Consider the following 17,695-nt stretch of genomic DNA (forward strand, 5'->3'; position numbering starts at 1 on the left):
GGCAGCACATGTGCCAGAGTGATGTCTGGTTCTTTCTCTACTCCTGTCTTTCTCATGAATAAATAAATTCTTTAAAAAAACAAAAACAAAAAACAAGGGCAACAATAAGGAAATAAATATAGTTTTAAAAATCTTAAAAAAAAAAGAGCAAATTGTTGACTAATCATGAACCTAAAGGCAAGAATATTGCAGATGGAAATTCGGGGTCTCCGTTTTGGAAAAAGCTAGTAGGTCTATTTTAGGTGTATTCCAAGGGCCCATTACCCAACTAGTTTTTGCCTGAGCCTGACATCTAATGTGCAGGTGACCTAAACTGTTGTTTGGTAGGATGGTGTCATAGTTGGAAAAAAGACTAGAAAGCTGGATCAGGGAAGAGAGTAGCTCCCAAATATGGGGAAAGTATATAAATATTGTTAAATGTATATGCCATCGATCTGATTTGGGGCCCATGTTCAGCACAGGGGCCTATATAACCTCTGCATCCCTGTAGGTCTGAGCTCGCATTCCATGGTCACGGCTAGGGACATTCCAGGCTGTGCCAATTTCAAGGACCCATCATCTCTGGGTGGTAGGTAGAGTATGCTATCCAACCTCCCTTTGGAGAATAGAACATCCCCTACCATTGTTGATTCACATTGAGGGCCAGGTCCGATAGGGGCCCACAGAGGAGTCCATTATGTTGTTCCTGATGGATGACCAATGACTGGTGAGAGGATCTGTTAGAGGTCTAGGCCCATCATGTCTGTGTGGGAATCCCAGGGCTCCCTGACTAGGGCCCCAGGTGATGGGATAGCCTGGTAGTGACTAAAGAGTCATCATTAAAGTATGCAAGTCTCTTGCCCTTGTTATTGTATTCTTGTTGGTGTTGCTGCTGTTGTTGGATAGAGCAGAGAGAAACTGAGAGAGAAGGGGGAGATGGGGAAAGAAAAGACACCTGCTTCACTACTTGTGAAGAAACCCCCCCTACAGGTGAGGAGCCGGGGGCTCAAACCAGGATCCTTACACCAGTGCTACACTTTGCTGTATGTGGGCTTAACCTAGTGTGCTACTGCCCAACCCCCATAAAGTATATATTTTTTAAAATGCCAGGCGGTAGCGCAGTGGGTTAAGTGCATGTGGTGTGAAGTGCAAAGGCCGGCTTAAGGATCCCTGTTCAAGCCCCGGCTCCCCACCTGCAGGGGAGTCGCTTCACAGGCAGTGAAGCAGGTCTGCAGGTGTCTATCTTTCTCTCCCCCTCTCTCTGTCCTCCCCTCCCCTCTCCATTTTCTCTCTGTCCTAGCTAACAATGACGGCATCAATAGCAACGACAATAATAACTACAACAACAATCAAAAACAATAAGAGCAACAAAAGGGAAAATAAATAAATATAAAAAAATGCCACTGTGGGACCTAGAGCCCCTGGTGCCTCTAGAATTAGTAGGCAGGAGGAACCGTGCTTAGTGCAGCTGTAGGCAGTCCCCGGTCTGCCTGGCCATCCTCACTACTACCCAAACTGGTGGCTCCCTGTTGGCCAGCAGAGCCAATGAATGGAAATCCTAGAACTGCCCGTGAGTCCTGAGGGCCCATCCGTGGACAGTCTGGCAGGTCACACTGACCAAGCTGTATCAGCAGATATGGGAAGATGTCTTCCTGTACCCTACCCCCCTCCCCCGCCTCCAGCAATCTTCGTCCCTGTGGGTGCGACAAGGAGTGGGGAGTGGAACTTTCGGTCCTCAGTCTGGAAGTTAGTGCTGACTCTACAGAGCCTGAGGCTCAGCCCATGTGGTGTTGTGAAGAACCACTCAGTCATGTGTCTCCCAGGTTTAGAGCTCTTAGAGCCACAGATGCTGGTATCTTTTGCAGCTTTAGTGGCTTCAGTTGGATATCTTGTGGACTTCATGTGGGCTTCATTGTGGTGCTGAAGTCGAGCTACTCATTCTCAAGGTGCTGTTACTGGGCTGGGGGAGATACCATAATAGCAAAAGACTTTCATACCTTAGGCTCTAAAGTCCCAGGTTCAATCCCCAGCATCCATAAGCCAGAGCTGAGCAGTGCTCTGGTATAATAAATAAATAAGTAAATAACTAAGTAAATTCTATTACTGATGAGTTTCTGTTAGGGAGTGAGCCTGACCTAGTGGTAAGGGACCCAGTTTATTTTTTAGTCCACCTGTGGGATGACTTAGCTCTCTACTCCTGGAAAGGGAGTCATCTTTGCTGTGGCACTTCTACATCCATCACCCCCATGTCTCCCGATTTGCTGGTGGGCTAAGGAGCCCCAGCCCTGGCTTCATGCCCTCATCCACATTCTCCTCCAACCTCAACTTGGGCTGTTTAGCTTCTGCTTCCAGGGACAGGTTCCTCTGTTAAAAATCTCCAAATGAGACATTGGCCCCATGTGGAGCCATTCGGTAATCCAACTCACACAGAAAATGCCCCCCCCCTTTTTTTTGCCCCCTTCTTTTATTCTATCCTCCCAACCTCTATCCCTAAACTCCTTTTCCCTCTGCACATATTCTCCAGACTGGTTAGAGAGCATTATACATTTTAATCCCTTTCTTCCTATTGAAAAGACATAAGCAACCTCTTCCTGTATTATGAAACTCTAAGCAACTTTTAAATTCTTTAATTCATAGTCAAGTGTAACATACATTCTTACTATATATGTATATATATATAATCCATTAACAAATATCATCTTTAATATGTATGCCACATACTGTTCATTCTGAATTCTATTACCTTGCTGCTTATTTGGTTATCTTTGGTTTTATTTGTGTGTGCCTGTGTGTGTGTGTGTGTGTGTGTGTGTGTGTGTGTAGAACCAGAGTATCATTCTGGTACATGTGTTATTAGGGATTGAACTCAGGACCTTGCGCTTGACAATGCACTGCCTTATCCACTTTGCCACCTCCCAGGTCACATATTCATATTTTGATTGACCTTTTTAAAAAATATTTTCCATTTTGTTGCTCTTGTTTTTTATTGTTGTTATTGATGTTATCGTTCTTATAGATAGGACAGAGAAAAATGGAGAGAGGAGGGGAAGACGGGGGGGCGAAGAATGACAACTACAGACCTGCTTCACTGCTTGCGAAGCGACCCCCACTCTCCCGCAGGTGTGGAGCCAGGGGTTTGAACTAGGATCCTTACACGGGTCCTTGCACTTCGTGCCACGTGTGCTTAACCCGCTGCACTACCACCCAACTCCCTTGATTGACTTTTTAAATTCTGAACTTATGCTAAAGAGGTGTCAGGAAGTACTTTATATACAGAGTATACAGATAAGTTTTATGTAATTTTTTTTTAAGATTTTATTTTTGGGCGGGAGTAGATAGTGGTTTATGCAAAGAGACTCTCATGCCTGAGGCTTCAAAGTCCCAGGTTCAGTCCCCCACATCATCCTTAGCCAGACCTGAGTAGTGCTCTGGTTTAAAAAAAAAAAAAGAGGAGGAGGAAGAGAAGAAGAAGATGATTTTTATTTTATTTATTAATGAGAGAGATAGGAGAGAAAAAGGACCAGAACATCACTCTGGTACATATATACTACTATTGGGGATTGAATTCAGAACCTCATGCTTGAGAGTTTAGTTCTCTACCCACTGTGCCACCTTCTGGACCACAGTTTTATGTAATTTTTAATCTTTAATTTTTCAGTGTTGTATGCAAAATTCTATATCAGCAACATTTTTTAAAATTTTTTTATTTTTATTTATTTTTTAATTTTATTTATTTATTCCCTTTTGTTGCCCTTGTTGTTTTATTGTTGTAGTTATTATTGTTGTTGTCGTTGTTGGATAGGACAGAGAGAAATGGAGAGAGGAGGGGAAGACAGAGAGGAGGAGAGAAAGATAGACACCTGCAGACCTGCTTCACCGCCTGTGAAGTGACTCCCCTGCAGGTGGGGAGCCGGGGTTCGAACCGGGATCCTTATGCCGGTCCTTGTGCTTTGCGCCACCTGCGCTTAACCCGCTGTGCTACAGCCTGACTCCCAGAAACATTTTTTTTTAATATATATATTTACCTTTTGTTGCCCTTGTTGTTTTTCATTGTTGTAGTTATTATTGATGTCGTTGTTGTTGGATAGGACAGAGAGAAATGGAGAGAGGAGGGGAAGACAGAGAGGAGGAAAGAAAGATAGACACCTGCAGAACTGCTTCACTGCCTGTGAAATGACTCCCCTGCAGGTGGGGAACCGGGGGCTCGAACCAGGATCCTTGAGCCGGTCCTTGCGCTTTGTGCCACGTGCACTTAAGCCGCTGCGCCACCACCCGACTCCCTATCAGCAACATTTTAAAGACATTTTTATTGCAATAGCATATCAATCTTTTTTTAAAAAGTTTTATTTATTATTGGATAGAGACAGAGAAATTGAGAGGAGGGGGGAGATAGAGAGAGGGAAAGAGAAAGACACCTGCAGCCCTCCATCACCACTTGTGAAGTTTTCCCCCTGCAGGTGGGGACCAGGGGCTTGAACCTGGGACCTTGCAAACTGTATGTGTGTACTTAACCAGGTGCACCACTGTCTGCACCCCCCCCCAGCATATCAATCTTAAGTGGACAACTTGATGGACTTTCTAAAAATTTTTGTATTGGATATTAATGTTTTACAGTTGACAGTAAATACAATAGTTTGTACACACATAACATCTCCCCGTTTTCCACATAACAATACAACCTCTACTAGGTCCTCCTCTGCCATCATGTTCCAGGACCTGAACCCTCCCCCCATTCCAGAGTCTTTTACTTTGATGCAGTACACCAACTTCAGTCCAAGTTCTGCTTAATGTTTTCCCTTCTGATCTTGATTTTTCAACTTCTGTCTATGAGTGAGATCATCCCATATTCATCCTTCTGTTTCTCACTTATCTCACTTAACATGATTCCTTCACACTGCATCTTGACGGACTTTTTAGGTTTGTAGATCTCCATTGGTCTGTGTCTCAAATCAGGATGTAGAAATTTTTCAGAGATTTGAAGATACCTTACCTGACTGAGCACACATCTTATAGTATTCGTGAGAGCTGTGGCATCTCCCCCTCCCCCACCTTAAACACACAGAAATAGAACATTTCCATCCAGCAGTGTTTTTCGTTGTTATTTTTTTATAGCTCCACTCATTTTTCCCGTGAAAAGCCCTCAGGTAAAGCATACTCAAAATCCCGAGACTTAATAGATGTGATGACATTGTTAATTTTCTGGATTTTCTATTTCTGGTGGGGGTACTGTACTGACTCCTGGGTTGGAGTCTATTACTAACTGGTGGTCACCCGGGCAGGTCACCCCACCTCACCTTCATCCCCTTCTTTAGGAAGAGTATGATTAGATATTTAGTGACCTTTGATTCATTGACATTTAGTGAGTCAAAACTAGCTAGCCTGCTTGTATACTGGAAAGCCTGACACTTACTGGAACTTTAACCTTCAGCCTAATACTGTGGTGTGTACACCGTGCATTGTTTCATTTTACCTTTGTAGCAAGCAGTATGATTAATATTAAATAATGCCAACTTCTAGATAAGGGGTTGAAACTGATAATGGCTGCTTGTCTAACTTGGCCAAGACCCCACAGCAAATAAATGGTGGGGCTTGGCTTTGACCAAACCCACTTCAGTTTCTCAAGACCAAACCTAACTTCGTAGTCATGCTGGGGAAGGGCAAATGTGCTTGTGGTTTTCATTGCTTCAGATTCTTTGCTCCAGGTCTGGGTAGTCCTGCTCTTGAGTTTGCCCTCTAGTCTGGTTTGCAGATAGGGATGGTTTCCTATAAAAGAGAAAGAGCTATGATTTTGAGTCTTTGTATAAGCTATCTCCCCAGCTGATCTGAGCTTTTTAATGTTACTCACCTTTTTCAAGCCCAGTTACCTCTTCTGTATTCCTAGCTATATCCTATTTAAGTTAACAGGTTCCTTCTACTGTGGTTTTCTCTTGCCCTAGCTCTTGTGGTGGTAAATATTCAGGAATTCTTATTTCAGAGTCAAATGTAGCTCAAGAAGAATCCCTAGCCAGAGCCCCCTCAGGAGGTCCCGGTGTGCTGACTTGGTTGGTTCTCACATCTTCCCCCGTCCATCTAACCTGACCTTGAGTGAGGCAGTCTTGGTCCAGCCTCTGGTTAACAGAGTCTGCCTGGCTACTCTAGTCAGTTTTCTATCCAGACTGTCAACTTGAGGAAGTGTCGGAAGCAAACAGGAAGCACAAGAGACACCCATCTGCTGGACTTGCTCACCCTTTACAAGAAGGACAATGAATACAAAATGGGTGATCTCATGAATTAGAGAGGGGAAGGGTGAATATTCTTTACGGGGACTGGGGGCAGTAGTGACATTCCAGTTGCATCTGATGTCTTGAAGGAAGAAGGAAGGCTTTATTGTTGAGTGAAATCAAGACTCACCCCAACCTGACCCACTTTGTTTCATCCAAGCATTGATCTGGGGGTTGTCTTTCTCCCTCTTGTACTTTCTCCTTTCCTGTATAAGCCATCTCTTGTGCTAAGATGGGCTGCCTGGAGTCACTTAGGGAACTTATTTTAAAAACACTGATTTTCGGACCCACCTCTAATTCTCGAAGTGATCTAGATGATTCTGATGAAAGAAAAAAAAAAAGTTTGAGACTCAGTGATCTGTAGTGTAGTGTCCAGAGCAAGAAGAATCAGGGTCCTTCTTTTTCTCTTTTCTCTGGCTGGACATGTGCCCATTATGCCTGTTCATGGGATCCAAGTGTTTAGAAATTTGTTTTTTGTTTTTTTTTAATATTTTTTTATTTTATCTTTTGTTGCTCTTGTTTTTTTATTGGTGTAGTTGTTATTGTTGTTGTTATTAATGTTGTCATTGTTATATAGGACAGAGAGAAATGGAGAAAGGAGGGGAAGACAGAGAGGGGGAGAGAAAGATAGACACCTGCAGAGTCGCTTCACCCCTACAGGTTGGGAGCTGGGGGCTTGAACCAGGATCCTTAAGCCAGTCCTTGCATTATGTGCGCTTAACCCACTGCGCTACTGCCCAACTCCCATGGTTAGGAATTTGAATCCTTCCTGCCCTTTCATGTGTCTTGTGGAAAAGGGTACATTGAGCCTCCATCCCCAAGTCCTGGAATTCTCCCCCATTATCTCTGAAATCATAAGGTTGGGACTGGTACTCATTCTTTTGTGGCCTCTGAACAAATCAGGTTCTGACTAAGAGGGTGAGGAATGCAGTTCATGACAAGGAGTCTTTTACATATGGACCTGCAGTTCTCCCCATTTCAACATCAGGAAAATATCCAGGAGGAAATGCATCCTTCTCATGTTTTTCCTGGTGTTAAAGAAACTGTTGGGGGCTGGGAAGACAGCATAATGGCTATGCAAAGAGACTCATGCCTGAGGCATCAAAGGTCCCAGGTTCAACCCCCAGCACCACCATACTAAGCCAGAGCTGATCAGTGCTCTGGTAAGAAAGAAAAAGAAACTGTTGGGTTGTTTTGTTTTGTTTTAAAGAAATTTTTTATCTGTTCTATACTGTGGTGGTGGTGGTGGTGGTGGTGGTGGTGGTGGTGGTGGTGGTGGTGGTGTGTGTGTGTGTTAGTGTGTTATTACAGCTTTAACTGTTAAAGATAATTTGAATTTTCTTTGAAAAAAAGGCATCACTATGCCATTGGTTGTAATTTCATCACCTGACTGCACCCTTGAGTAATTCCTTCTTGGTACAGGAGGAAAGATTTTCCATAGCGAGATTTCTTTACCCAGGTGGCAGGCCAGCTCAGTGCATGGATCACCACTACCACCTGCACACTCGTGTGTTCTGGCTTTCATAGACCTAGGAGGGGAAGATATCTAGCTCTGAGTGTGGCTTTGCCTACTGTATACACCCCCATGTCTGTGGAGCCCTGCACAGCACAGTCAGCTTCCTTCCTGCTTTATGGTTGGGAAGGTTTGATACCTCTGTTCATGTGATCACCTGGTGGGGCCAGGAAAAGCACGAGGCGTCAGGTCATAGAAAGTGCCTGTGTACCTGGAAGGCAGGACCATTTGTCCAGGCAGGACTTGTTATCCGTCAGTTTGTGCCAAGTGGAGTACCTGCAGCAATTAGAAAGAAAACAACACTGGAACCTTGCAAACCCTCATTAGAGTAACTTCATTGGAGGCCTTTTGCAGGAGGCAGACAGACGTAAGGTCTACTGCATGAGTCTCTCCATCTGACTTGTTAAAAAAAAAAATCAGATTCTGTCTTAGCAGGTTTGGAACTCCACTGGTTTGATAGGGACAATACATAGACTTATTTTTTCCCCTCCTTTGTAGCTGCTGGGTACTTAACTTCCCACCCCAGCTGTCTCAGTCACAGCTGCTCTGGGTATTCTGGAATTTCATCTTCTGTTTTTCTTTTCCCATTCACTCATAGCCCCTTCTCTAGTGCCATACTGGTCTACCTGACCAAGATCATGTGTCACATGGATTTGTGTTTGGTAATAACTTTTCATTCCATGGTAGTCTCCCTCTATTGCTATCACTGCCTGGCCCTGGGCAACTCCTCCCGCTGTTGGAAGCACTCAGGGAGAGCAAGAACACTGACTGTCCGGCAGGCTAGCGAAGCCGCTGCTACAAAAAGAGCCTCATTTTCAACCAGAAACCTGAAACCAGACACAGAAGATGGACAGCACCGCCATCATTCTTCCTATAGCTGCTATAATGGTAGGGTGACAGTGAGCTCACAAGCAACTGAGTTCTTGTCCAGGCTTTGTCACTTCTATCTGTGTTAGGTCACTTTGAGTGGGGACTTCAGTACCTAAACAGCAGACTGTTTGAAAAAATGAAAAGTGATATATTTTTTTATTTTGTAGTTGCTCAGTAAATGCTAGCTGCCTCTAAAAACTATCTTATTTGAATTTCCAGTATTTGTGTGGGCATTGTAAAGGAGGTGTCTCAAAGAAGTGGAAAGTACACACCTTGCCTTAAGGACCATAGAATCTTGTAAACATTGGGATGGAGAAAGAAAGCATCTTAGACTATAAAAGATTTCCCACTGGCATTTATCACTGATTGGGGCCCCTTGCCCCTCAATACTTCCTTGTGCTTTTTGGGAAGAGGTGGTCTCCCCATTTCAAACCTTCTTACTTTGGTCCCATCCAGAAAGAAAACTCCTTCCTGGGTTAGTGATTCATTCTTCCTGAAGTGAGTTGCTGGGAAAACTTGGATGTGAAAATCGACATGAGGTTGAACATAACAAGCCCTTTGCTGTCAGAGTCTGTCATGAATGTAGACCATTTGCTTGCTACCAATAGACATCCTTTCTCAGTTAAACTTCCTTTAACAGTGAGGGCCTGAGGGTCCCTTCTGTGCTGCAGACTGTCTACTCTAAATCTTTTCTTTTCCACTTAGGTTGAACATTGAGTGTTTATGGCAGAATACCTACTCACAGTACTTACTTTTAAAACATCCTGTATATGTCTGATATCTTTTAGTATAAAATCTTATATGGTTTCTAGAGATAGGATTCTCACCTTTGCAGGTCTAAAGCTGGGGGGGGCGGCGGCTGAAGCTTTCACTAACCCAGTGATGAAGCTGTTATCTGGGATACTCGCTGTTGAGGTTCCGGTCTTGGTGCCCTCTTTGTCTCTGCCCACTCACACCTCCCCTTTGTTCTTTTTAAAAAATTTTTTTAAATATTTTTATTTATTTCTTCTTTTTTTTTTTTTCTCCTCCAGGGTTATTGCTGGGCTCGGTGCCTGCACCATGAATCCACCGCTCCTGGAGGCCATTTTTCCCCCTTTTTGTTGCCCTAGTTGTTGCAGCCTCGTTGCGGTTATTATTGCCATTGTTGACGTTGCTTTTGTTGTTGGATAGGACAGAGAGAAATGGAGAGAGGAGGGGAAGACAGAGAGAGAGGGGAGAGAAAGATAGACACCTGCAGACCTGCTTCACTGCCTGTGAAGCGACTCCCCTGCAGGTGGGGAGCTGGAGGCTCGAACCGGGATCCTTACGCCGGTCCCTGCGCTCTGTGCCACGTGCGCTCAACCCACTGTGCCACCACCCGACTCCCTTATTCACTTTTTTGTTGCCTTTGTTGTTTTATTGTTATAGTTATTATTGATGTCATTGTTGTTTAATAGAACAGAGAGAAATGGAGAGTGGAGGAGAGAAAGACAGACACCTGCAGACCTGCTTCACCTCCTGTGAAGCGACTCCCCTGCAGGTGGGGAGCCGGGGGCTCGAACCGGTATCCTTAAGCCAGTCCTTGCGCTTTGTGCCACCTGTGCTTAACCCACTGCGCTACCTCCCGACTCCCTTCCCTTTTATTCTTTCCCTGAGGCACCCTCTGCCTCAGCCAGTAGTGAATGGAACTGAGGTCTCTTTTTAAAAGGAAAAATTGGCAGCCATCCTGACTGCTAGCAGAGTTCTGACTTTGGTATGTATTTGGTTTTGTGTGTGTTTGGTTTCTCAATGTGTGTGAGACTTCTGGCCCATCAGAAAATGAGCAAATGGGGTGGGGGAGGGGTGACTCAGGATGAGGGAGTGAAATGAGGCTTTGATTCAGTATACAGTGCAGCCTCAGACTGAGAAAGTCAGTCAGTCGTTCTGGAGATGGCAGGACAAAATGGCTATTTTGATAGCAGATTGCATCGACTAGTCCATAGTTCCCAGGTGCCCTAGAGTTTGGTCAAGCACCTTATCTGAGGAGTTGCCGCCGAGATTCTCTATTCTCTGATGGGCCTCACCACACACTCTGCCTTTGCGCAGAGACCGGCTGTGACCTTAGCCTCCAAAGTGCAGGTAGTTTGCTGAGCTAGAGCCTACTGGGTGATTGTTTAGGCACCCAAAGAGCCTACAGACTGACTTGTCACAAGACTAGTTTATATACCCATTCCTCGTGTGTGTGTGTGTGTGTGTGTGTGTGTGTGTGGGTGTGGGTGTGGGTGTGTGTTTAGGACTGGGTAGTCTGTTTGCTCAGAACCATAAACCCCATGCTCGGAGACAACTTTTTCCTTTACTGTTCAGATAATTGTAGTTCAAATAGCTATGTATAGTGCAGACTAGTTAGGACTCTTCTAACTTCTGAGTTAGACATTGGGTTGGAGTGGGGAGAGGCAGCCAGCTTGGAAGGTAGAGGGAGAGAAGACTCATTGTTACTGTGTCTCTGAACTCACCCATACTTCTGTTTTTTTCCCTTGCAGTTGGAGGTTTCCCCTCCCCACTAAGTGCCTCTCTGCATAGCACCAGCCCCACCCCCACGCTCACTGGTACCATCACAGCAGAGGGGCCATGGCGGGTCGGGGAGGTGCAGCGCGACCCAACGGACCAGCCGCTGGAAACAAGATCTGTCAATTTAAGCTGGTCTTGCTGGGGGAGTCTGCAGTAGGCAAATCCAGCCTCGTCCTCCGCTTTGTCAAGGGACAATTCCACGAGTACCAAGAGAGCACAATTGGAGGTGAGTGGCACAGGGAAGTGGAGGCAACCTTAGGGAAGCCAAAGAAATGGCTTGGTATTGAGGAGAGGGAGCTGCCTGCCCCGTGAGACTAAGCACATCTGGAATAGCAGTGCTGCTTCCCCATCTGGACCCCAGAATCAAATCCTCGGTTGGTCTCCAAGCTAAGAGTCCCAGTAAGCACAAGAATAAGCATGGCTGGGAGTCACAAGCTGGCTTCCTCTCTGGTTTCTGCATCTTGATTATTTGCACGGCCTGGGCTGCGACCTTTCTACTGACTAGTCCTCCAGCACCGTGGAGCTTTGAGACTGGGTCTCCATAGGTCCTTACACAGACAGTGCTTCTGCCCTGGTCTCTCCCACTTTCTGGAATGAGGAGGTCACTTGATGAGTGAGCTGGCCTTTCTGAAGCTGACCTCTAGTTCACAGCTGGCCATGGACTTCCTAGGGGTCAGCATTTAGCATATGAGGGTCTGGGCTCAGCCTCCTTCCTCAGTGGCCGGTACAAACTTCGAGGAGCCAGGGCCGACCTTGGGCCTGAGTCATCCCTTCTCTACCTTCTTGGTTGGTAGGAGGTTTCCAGGCAGCTGGAAACAAAACGGGCCATGTCAGCAGTCTTTTGCTGCCTCCTCAGCACTCAGGAGCTGGAGAGGGGGAAGTGAGGCGTTGTCCCTGCCTCGCAGGAGGTGGGGGGAGGGCAGCAAGGAAAGCAGGTTTCCTGCACAGACTTCTCCATGGTCCTTGCTGGGCCCAGGGGACAGGGGACTCCCACCTGCCAGTCTCAGCTCTGAGCTTCCTCCTGTGGAGTGTCTGTGTGTGTGTGTGTGTGTGTGTGTGTGTGTGTGTGTGTGTGTGTGTGTAGGCACCATATAGTTAGTCCCCTGCCTGCTTGGGCCAAAGATGGGGGTCACAGTGTTCCCTGAAGGTCAAGATACAGGTGGCCCATGAGGAATGAGTCTAGGTCAATGCTAGGGGTGGGGGTGGCGAGTCAGCAGCCTAGAGGTGGCAAGGGTGCTTGGGGAGCTGCCTCCATCTGGCACTGGAACAGTGTGTACTTTCAGGCATCCCCAGCCTAGCTGAGTATGTGAGAGTGTCCTCAGGAAACCAAAGACCAGCGACACCCCTGGGCTTGAGCAAACTGAGGGATTAGTGAGCTTTCCAGCTGTACTGTTCTCTCTTGGGAGGGTAGAAGAGGAAGAGGAGGGGCAGGGGGATCCACCCTTCCGAGCTTTCCCTCTCTGGCCTCTAGCTGCATCCTTTTCAGAGAGAGTGTTCTGCAGTAGCTCAAGAGCAGGCTGCTTGCCCTTCTCCTGCCAGTGCCTCATGACCCCACAGAGCTAGTCCAGTGCCCTTCTCAGTAGAAGACTTCTAAGTACCAGAGCCTGGGTGCAGCAGCAGCTGCTTGTGGGGTGGTTTCTCTCACTCTTCTTGCTTGGTAACACCGCCTTCTTTCTTACAGCGGCCTTCCTTACACAGACTGTCTGCTTGGACGACACAACAGTCAAGTTTGAGATCTGGGACACAGCTGGGCAGGAGCGGTATCACAGCCTGGCCCCCATGTACTACCGGGGGGCCCAGGCTGCCATCGTGGTCTATGACATCACCAACACAGTAAAGAGTTCCCCTTACTTCTCAGCTCTGTATTGCTGGAGGGGGTGTGGGCAGATTTCCTCTGTTGTATGGGGGTGTCTCAGCAAAATTCTCAGACACGTTGGCTTTGCCAGCTCGAGCTTCTCCAGTGGGTGGGCCTGGGAAGAGCACTTCTTGCATCCCATAGATGTTCTGACCTTGTCTCCCCAGGATACTTTTGCACGAGCCAAGAACTGGGTGAAGGAGTTACAGAGGCAGGCCAGCCCCAACATTGTCATCGCGCTTGCAGGGAACAAGGCGGATCTGGCCAGCAAGAGAGCTGTGGAATTCCAGGTGGGGGACAGGCGGGACTTGGGGGGGAGAGGAAGCTAACACCACTCTCTTTCCTTGGGTGGGTCACCAGTTTGGGGACGGGCTGAGTTAAGAGGCAACAAGGGAGCTTTGATCTGCTGTGACTCCAGCTTACACGGAATCTGCCTCTCCTTGTTCTTTTCCTTTGGCAGGAAGGGTGTGTGTGGATGCAGATAGTGAAGCTTCTACTTGTTTTGGGTTTTTCCCCCCTATAAACTGACTTTTAAGGAAACAAGTTAAAAAATTTATTGGGGGGGGCTGGGTGGTAGCGCAGTGGGTTAAGTGCACATGGCACAAAGCGCAAGGCCAGTCCTTACGCCGGTGTAAGGATCCCAGTTCGAGCCCCCAGCTCCCCCCCTGCAGGGCGTTGCTTCACAAGCAGTGAAACAGGTCTGTAGGTGTCTTCTCTTTCTCTCCCCCTCTCTTTCTTTCTCTCCCCCTCTATCTTTCTCTCTCCCTCTCTCAATTTCTTTCTGTCCTATCCAACAACAACAGCAATAACAGCAAGGACAACAAAAATGGGAAAATGGCCTCCAGGAGCAGTGGATTCATGGTGTAGGCACAGAGCCCAGCGACAACCCTGGAGGAGGGGGGAGAGCTGGGGACCAGGTGGTGGCGCACCTGGTTGAGCACATATATTATTACTATGTGCAAGGACCCGGGTTCAAGCCCCTGGTCCCCATTTGCAGGGGGAAAGCTTCACAAGTGATAAAGCAAGGCTGCAGGTGTTACTCTGTCTCTCTCCCCCACCCCCTTCCTCTCATTTTCTGGCTGTCTCTATCTAATAAATAAAGATAATAAAAATATAGTTTTGGGGTGAGGGTAGATAGCATAATGGTTATGCAGAGACTCTCATGCCTGAGGCTCCAAAGTCCCAGGTTCAGTCCCCGCACCACCATAAGCCAGAGCTGAGCAGTGCTCTGGTTTAAAATAATAATAATAATAATGATTTTAAAAAAGAATGAAAAAAAATTCCCCCCATGTAATACATACACACAGTAAAATGTAAACAGTACACAAAGGAAGACATAGAATGAAATGTAACTGTCTCTCTTTTTTTAAATATTTATTCCCCTTTTTTTGTTGTTGCCCTTGTTTTTTGTTGTTGTAGTTATTGATGTTATTGTTGGATAGGACAGAGAGAAATGGAGAGAAGAGGGGGAGATAAAGATAGACACCCGCAGACCTGTTTCACCACCTGTGAAATGACTCCCCTGCAGGTGGGGAGCCGGGGGCTCGAACCAGGATCCTTATGCTGGTTCTTGCGCTTTGCGCCACATGCACTTAACCCGCTGCATTACTGCCCGACTTCCAACTCGAACCGGGATATTTATGCCGGTCCTTGTGCTTTCTGCCATGTGCACTTAACCAACTGCGCTATCACCCAACTCCTGAAATGTATCTCTCATCCAAAAATCTCAATCTCTCCTCCTCCTCCAAGTTCTTCATGTTCCTTATCTTTCTTTCTTTTTTAAAGACTTTATTTATTCATGAAGATAGAAGGAAAGAGAGAGAGAGAGAAAGAACTAGACATCACTCTGGTACATGTACTGCTAGGGATTGAACTCAGGACCTTATGCTTGAGAATCCAACGCTTTGTCCACTGTACCACCTCCCGGTCCACTGTTCCTTATCTTTCTAGAAACATGCACATTTATGAATCCCTTTCTTGCATCCTTGGGCATGTGCTCTACATACTGTTTATGTCACCTTTTTGTTGTTGTTGTTGTTGTTCAAACGAACCTCTAACTGATGGACTCCTAAGTTGTTTTTGACAGTAACAGACTAGAGACAATGATAGAGTCGACATCCACTTTTAAAATATATATATTTATTTATTTATTATTCCCTTTTTGTTGCCCTTGTTTTTTATTGTTGTGGTTATTGTTGTTGTTATTGATGTCGTTGTTGTTGGATAGAGAGAAATGGAGAGAGAAGGGGAAGACAGGGAGAGAGAAAGATAGACACCTGCAGACCTACTTCACCGCCCATGAAGCGACTCCCCTGCAGGTGGGGAACCGGGGGCTCAAACCGGGATCCTTAGGCCAGTATTGCGCTTTGCGCCACCTGCACTTAACCTGCTGCGCTACTGCCCAACTCCCTGACATCCACTTTTTTTTAATAGCACTGCTCAACTTTGGTTTATGGTGGTGCTGGCGAGTGAACCTGGTAATTCCCAGCCTCAGGCATCAAAGCCATTTGTATAACCATTGTATACTCTCTCTCCAGCCCGCGACATCCACTTTTTTTTTTTTTTTTATGCTTGTGTCCAAATGTGCATGCAAGTCTATCTGTAGGGTACTTTCTGGAATTGTTTCCTAGCTTAGTGACCTTGAAGAGCAAGAAGGCAAAATAGACAGAAGGAAACCTTGGGTAAAACTCTGCACCTGAGGAGTGCTGGATGGGGCTGGAATGCAAGTGCCTACGGGGAATCCAGAACAGGAGAACATCAGGGCTGACACCCTGCGTTGTCTCTGCTATGTGAGCAGGGAAGATTTTTATTCTGGGCCCTAGCCCCTGCCAGCTGTCAACATTTACCTCCCACCCACTTTCTCAATTCCATCCAAATCAGGATGCACAAGCCTATGCAGATGACAACAGTTTGCTCTTTATGGAGACATCAGCAAAGACCGCAATGAATGTGAATGAAATTTTCATGGCAATAGGTAAGTTGCCTCTCCCATTCGTTCCTCCTAAACCTGGCTTATATCACATGCCTGCTATTCTCTAGTAGGTCTGTGGGACTGGGTTGCTTTTTCTTTGGTAGGGGGGAGAGGGAGGCGGGAGAGCGTGGTGGTGGTGGTAGTAGTGGTGGTACTGGGATTGAACTGAGGATGTGATACATGCAAAACGTGTATTCTAGCACTCAGCTATATATTCCTGGCCACATTCACCATTCAAAAGTTCAGAAAAATTATTTATTTAGTTGAGAGTGAGCGAGTGAGTGGAAGACCAGAGCATCACTCTGGCACATTTGATGGCAGTGATCAAACTCAGGATCTCATGCTTGCAAGTCCACTATACCACCTTTTAGGTCACAGTTTGTTTTCTTCTTCATTGTACTGACAGTTGATGTAAATAGATCACTCCAGAAAATGTGAAAGACCAAAGTCTCAGCTGACCCTTTAGTGTACCACCCTCTTAAAACCTTTCCTCACCATTCCCCCCACACACTTTGGATTTTTTTTTTTTTTTTCCTTTTGAGATTCTAGGGTCTTCTGGTCTTGAGTTTAGATCCAGGCTCTATCTCATACTGACTCTGTGGTGTTAGGCAAGTTGTTTATCTTCTCTTTGCTTCTCTTAGCATTCAGAATATACCTGGCATGTAAAAGTCCTTTGTTCTTACTTATTGGGTGACTAGTAATGGCATGATTCTGCTCAGTTGAATTTGGGAGAGACTTATTGGAGTATCCTATAAGTGCTTTCCCCTTTCTCCAAACAGCTAAGAAGCTTCCCAAGAATGAGCCCCAGAATGCAGCTGGTGCTCCAGGCCGGAACCGAGGTGTGGACCTCCAAGAGAACAACCCAGCCAGCCGGAGCCAGTGCTGCAGCAACTGAGCCCCCCCTTACCTGCCTGCTGCCCCTGCCTCCTCCGCCTGAAAATGACCCGACTGGAATCCACTCTAACCAATCGCACTTAACAACTCGGGCTACCACCGGGGGCAGTGGGAGGGGTCCACCATAATTTCTCCATATAATTTTGATCATAGGCTGGAGCGAGTTATTCCACCTGCACCTTTCTGTACAAATACTAATTCAATTTTAAGTCTTAAGTCACTTTTTTAATATATATGATCTTCTGTTCTTCCCTCTTCCTCCCCTTTCTACTGCTTTCCTACATTCTTCCTTGCTGGTAGTAACCTCATGCTCCTGTGCCCCCCCTCCCCCTTATAAATGAGGGTGGGGGCGGGTAGAGCAGTTACCCTTCCTCTCCCCCTTGCTGATTAGGAGACTCAGCAGGAGCGTTCATATCCGTACCGTGTTTGGAGTGGGCTTGGTTCTGGGCAGTGGGGCAGGCCTTAGGGGCTAGGAAGGGGAGAGGCAACCCTTCCCTTGGCTGGCTGTCACTAGGCCATAGCCCCCCCACCCCCACCCTCACAACTGGGAGAGAAATCACAGCATTACCACAGCATTATTGTGATAGCCATGATCCCATTGCCCACAAACCTCCCCCATGTCCTTGGTCACCCCGACCTCTGGCTCTGAGCCCTATTCTGACCAAATCACGATGACGAGTATTTGGGGGTGGGTGGGTAAGGGGGGGGAGTGGGAGGGAATGGAACCAACTTTTTCTGTATTTTGTATTGTATGTTTTCTTCAACATGTAACCAATCAGTATCTTGTCAATATAGTCAGCTGATCGATTGACCTCCACCTTGTCTTC

The 17,695-nt window shown here is 46.5% G+C and overlaps 1 protein-coding gene across 3 annotated transcripts in view; it reads left to right on the forward strand.

The window, feature by feature from the left end:
* RAB5C (RAB5C, member RAS oncogene family) overlaps positions 1–17,683 on the forward strand; it is a 37,825-nt gene extending 20,142 nt beyond the window's left edge. For all 3 annotated transcript variants that reach the window (XM_007534992.2, XM_060203501.1, XM_060203502.1), the window contains 5 exons: positions 11,121–11,374; positions 12,830–12,981; positions 13,171–13,293; positions 15,884–15,977; positions 16,754–17,683. In XM_007534992.2, the coding sequence (XP_007535054.1) occupies positions 11,209–11,374; positions 12,830–12,981; positions 13,171–13,293; positions 15,884–15,977; positions 16,754–16,869 (651 nt within the window). In that variant the 5' untranslated portion in view covers positions 11,121–11,208 and the 3' untranslated portion in view covers positions 16,870–17,683. The remainder of the gene's footprint in view (positions 1–11,120; positions 11,375–12,829; positions 12,982–13,170; positions 13,294–15,883; positions 15,978–16,753) is intronic.
* The last annotated feature ends 12 nt before the right edge of the window (positions 17,684–17,695 follow it).

Source organism: Erinaceus europaeus, chromosome 12 (assembly GCF_950295315.1).
Source record: "Erinaceus europaeus chromosome 12, mEriEur2.1, whole genome shotgun sequence".
NCBI lineage: Eukaryota > Metazoa > Chordata > Mammalia > Eulipotyphla > Erinaceidae > Erinaceus > Erinaceus europaeus.